The 4707-nt window shown below is 35.6% G+C and overlaps 1 protein-coding gene across 1 annotated transcript; it reads right to left on the bottom strand.

The window, feature by feature from the left end:
• Positions 1-273: 273 nt before the first annotated feature.
• On the bottom strand, positions 274-3669 carry GCK72_012222 (uncharacterized protein; the record flags this gene model as incomplete). The annotated part of the gene is made up of 4 exons (XM_053728934.1): positions 274-430; positions 1395-1531; positions 1710-1822; positions 3585-3669. The coding sequence occupies 4 exons, from the start codon at positions 3667-3669 to the stop codon at positions 274-276; spliced, it is 492 nt and encodes a 163-aa protein (XP_053583706.1).
• Positions 3670-4707: the final 1038 nt, after the last annotated feature.

Below are 4707 nucleotides of genomic sequence, written 5' to 3' on the forward strand. Positions count from 1 at the left end.
AAATAAGAGATGAATGAAACCGGTAAGAACAAATGAGATAACGTTTAAATTTAATTCAAAATTAAATATCATGCGTGCTTAATGAATGAAGATTTGGAGATGATCTTTATATGATTTCTTGAATTCAGTTTTAGTGGCTATTTCAGCAATTAACTTAACATTCAACAACAAGCTAAATGTCTCATAGTTTTGGAACAGATTTTATTTATATTTTTTGACCAACAAAGTGAAAGGTATAATGATTGAAACAATAAGCTGCATTTAATATAACCATCAAGAAACAGGAACCACCGATTGCATAGTTAATCTTGGTACTCCAGTAGTTATTCCAGATCCATGCTTACGAAGTCCAAGCTTGAATAGGACATATTTTCGAAGAGAGTCAGAAAATATCCAGAGAAGATAAGGGTTGATACAGGCAAAGAGATCGCTGGAATACAAATTATGATTTCTGTTTTGAAGAATTTGTTTATTTGTTTTGTAATTTTTGTATCAATATGCAGTTGACTCTCACCTCAATGCATTATAAAACAGATAAAACTCATCCAGTGACAACTCGAAAAATTTCAGTTGTTTCAAGGAGAAAAATAATAAAATAGTGAGTTGAACAGCCACAATTATAGTGCACATGATGAAGAGTCTCGTCTCGCTTTTTCTGACTTTCTGTTTGGATTTTGATATGTGGATTAGACCTGAATTCTTTCCTATTCTACTGTTTCTCTTTTTTAGTATGGTGAGTAGATAGCAGTAAGCAATTATGAGATAGAGACAATTAATACATAGAAATGCGCCGCCAAATATGAAGAATGTAGATGTCATTTGTTTGCTGAAAATTAAGCTTGGACATCATTAAAATGAACTAAAAAGATGTTCAATGAATTGTAAGCTTTGTGAAATAGTAAGGGTTTTATTTTTATGGAAAATTCAATTTAAATCGGACCAAGGGTGTCGTACGGCCGGCTGCGGTTTTCTGGGCCGGTCTCCTACAGTAATCTTCTGGTCCTCTACAGTAATGTTCTGATCCTCTACAGTAATCTTCTGGTCTTCTACAATAATATACTAGTTCTCTATTGAAATTTTTTGGTCCGCTACAATAATCTTTCGGTTCTCTACAGTAATCTTCTGATCATCTACAGTAATCTTCTGATCCTCTACAGTAATTTTCTTATCTTCTACAGTAATCTTTTAGTCAACCACAGTATTTTTGGTTTTCTACAGTAATCTTCTGATCTTCTACAATAATCTTCTGGTCCTCTACAGTAATCTTCTAGTCCTCTACCGTAATCTTGTGATCTTCTACAGTAATCTTCTGATCTTCTACAGTAATCTTCTGGTCATCTACTCCAATATAAAATTGCCCCACAGCCGTTTTGACAGCCTTGGATCCGACTCACTTCACAAACTTCGGCACTACCCCTCCATTCTCATTGACCACGAGTACTGTAGTATTGAAAAACGTGAACATTCCAATACACAACCCCGGAATGAACTGAAGAGCAATTGCTATCCGTAGACGGTACCCCAGCCACATCTGGAATTACTCCTTATCATAAAACTACTGTGTCACGGGCACACCTAATAGACCGTCATGCCTGATATAGTAGCTTTGACTCCCCCACTCTCTTTCTGATAGTTCTCAGGAAATATCATGGCAGACAACCTATTTGTAGCCAGAACAGATACAGACATCGCTTGACAGATCCCTGTACTCCAGGCGATGAAAAGTAGATGTGACCGTAGATTCCATCGAGCTCGAGGTAGAAATCAGAGAAAAAACCGAATTTAGGGAACATGGCGCCGAAATAGTTGGTGAAGAGGGTGGCTGGAAATTAGGGTAAACTAATCACGTTCAACTTATCAGCAGTTTGAATTTAAGAGACAATCTCTGATTGGCTCGAGCATAAGCCTACAGGCCATGTTACACATAAACCAAAGTGATCCGTTTTAGCTGATTTCTTGATAAGTTACTACCCCAGGAATTCTAAGATTTTATACCATACCAGATTAGGCTCCGCCCCCTTTGAACTACCTAAACGATCGATTGAAGTTGAAAAATGAAAATTTTTCTTTCGAAAGATAGTATCAAAATCTTTTCAGAAATGAATTGCCAGCCTCATTTTGTGCATTTTACAAGATAACTACTTTTTTCTAGCTCGCCTGCATCATAGAGAAAAAATCACTTTTTTGAAAAAATTGTCTATTTTTTCATGTTTTTTGGATTTTTCGGGTGGTCGAAGTACTGTGGTCCAAAGTAAATTTGTGATGGTAAGATACATATTTGTGTTGGCTTTCTGAAAATATAAAAATTTTCCCCAGATTCCACTGTCTAGGTGAGTTACGATCAAAAAAATGACGAAATTTGATGCTTTTCAACGTACCCCCCCTCCATGGTAAAAAATGGCTGGGTGACGAAAATTAAAAATATTTCTGATTTGAGCTATTCAAAGTTAGAATAGTGCTTACACAACTTTTCAGACAATTCTAACCATGTTTCAGTGAGTTACAGACACCTCCTCCATTTTTTCGAATCAAAAAGTTTGAGCTCTCGTAACTTTCCTAATTCTGACTTAAAATCTTAGAAACTTCTGGAAAACAGTGGAATATACTTCAAAAACACAAGTGAATAGTTAAAAATTGACTACAAAAAGAATGCTGGCATTTCATGCCCTAGAATACCTCCTTATCGTAGACACATGAAGCTATCTTATATGATATAAAACGAAAGTTGAACAAAACGACAAAACTTGACATTTCTTTATTCATTTGCGTTTTTGAAGTATATTCCACTGTTTTCCAAAAGTTTCTAAGATTTTAAGTCAGAATTAGGAAAGTTACGAGAGCTCAAACTTTTTGATTCGAAAAAATGGAGGAGGTGTCTGTAACTCACTGAAACATGAATTGTCTGAAAAGTTGTGTAAGCACTATTCTAACTTTGAATAGCTCAAATCAGAGATATTTTTAATTTTCGTCATCCAGCCATTTTTTACCATGGAGGGGGGTACGTTGAAAAGCATCAAATTTCGTCACTTTTTTGATCATAACTCACCTTGACAGTGGAATCTGGGGAAAGTCTTTATATTTTCAAATAGCCAACGCAAATACGTGTCTAATCATCATAAATTTACTTCGGACCACAGTACTTCGACCAGCCGAAAAATCCAAAAAACATGAAAAAATTGACAATTTTTTCAAAAAAGTGATTTTTTCTATATGATGCAGGCGAGCTAGAAAAAAGTAGTTATCTTGTAAAATGCACAAAATAAGGCTGGCAACTCATTTCTGAAGAGATTTTGATACTATCTTTCGAAAGAAAAATTTTCATTTTTCAACTTCAATCGATCGTTTAGGTAGTTCAAAGGGGGCGGAGCCTAATCTGGTATGGTATAAAAATCTTAGAATTACTGGGGTAGTAACATATCAAAAAATCAGCTGAAACGGATCACTTTGGTTTATGTGTAACATGGCCTGGTGGCTTGAGCGAGACATTGTCTCTTAAATGTTATGAAACTGAAATAAAGTTTTCAGTTCCAAATTTTCCTAATCCGTTTTTGAAGACACCCTAACTCTAGTCAATCCGTACTCACTCAAATCAATGACACTCGAAGAAATACACAATTTGAAGAATGGTGTCGCCAACTCATCCACTCTTTTCATTTGTGCTTTTACCATAAAAACTAATAGAAATATATAGCATGGTACTGTAATAGTGACAACAGCTATTTGAAATATTTCGATACTGTTCATAATGACTGGAAGCATCTATGTAGAGAGGTTCCGTGTAGAGAGGATGATAAAACCGTGCGACGGGTGAGGTCTGTAAATACGGTTTGGGTGGAACCGGCAAAATAAAAATGTTTTCCGTTACAATTTTGCCGTTACAAAAACTGAATTTACGACATTCACTCAGTTCAAAAATTGATATGATACATAGCAAGATATTTTTCATAGTTGTCAAGACCCGGCCCGGCCCGGGCCTTGTCAACAAAATTTATGGCCCGAAAAATTGGCGCCAAATTCAAAAATTCAAAAATGTTTGATTTTTTTTTGATTTTTTGAAATTTTTTCGTACGACTTTTCAGAAAAAAAAGGATATGAAAACATGAGAAAAACATTGAAAAATAGAAAATCGCCTACTCCTAATAAGAACTGGTACTAAATAACACATTGATTGAGGTCAATTGGCTCTGAAATTACGATTCCTCATCTCTTACTAATGACGGGACCTATATCATTGGTAAGCTGTTAGCACGGCACAGATCTTACAAATGCGCTCTACTGAGACCGAAGAAAATTGTGTGCGAAAATGAGAGAATCAGAGAAAAAGAGATATTTTTCAAGGGCATTTCGGTGGAGCGCAGTTGTAAGAACTGTAACGAGCTTATAAGAGATTCTAGAAAAAAATTTTATGTTACAAAAACTGCATTTACAAAGTCACTGAATTAAAAAATTGATACGAGATATTATGAATCCAATTTTTTCTGTGCATGAGAAGACCGCGCCGCCCACACGCGGCGGCCCCGCCCATTTTTTGCGACAGTGTTCAAAAATGGAACACAGCGTTAAAATGGGAGTGGGCGTGGTTGCCGCGTGTGTGCGGCGCAGTCTTCTTATGCACATAAAAAATTTAACTCATAATAGCCATATTTTTGTGATGTTCAGTTTAGAAAAATACCCTTTTTTCGAAAATTTTCATATTATTATGAAAAA

This window comes from Caenorhabditis remanei, chromosome IV (genome assembly GCF_010183535.1).
Source record: "Caenorhabditis remanei strain PX506 chromosome IV, whole genome shotgun sequence".
Lineage (NCBI taxonomy): Eukaryota > Metazoa > Nematoda > Chromadorea > Rhabditida > Rhabditidae > Caenorhabditis > Caenorhabditis remanei.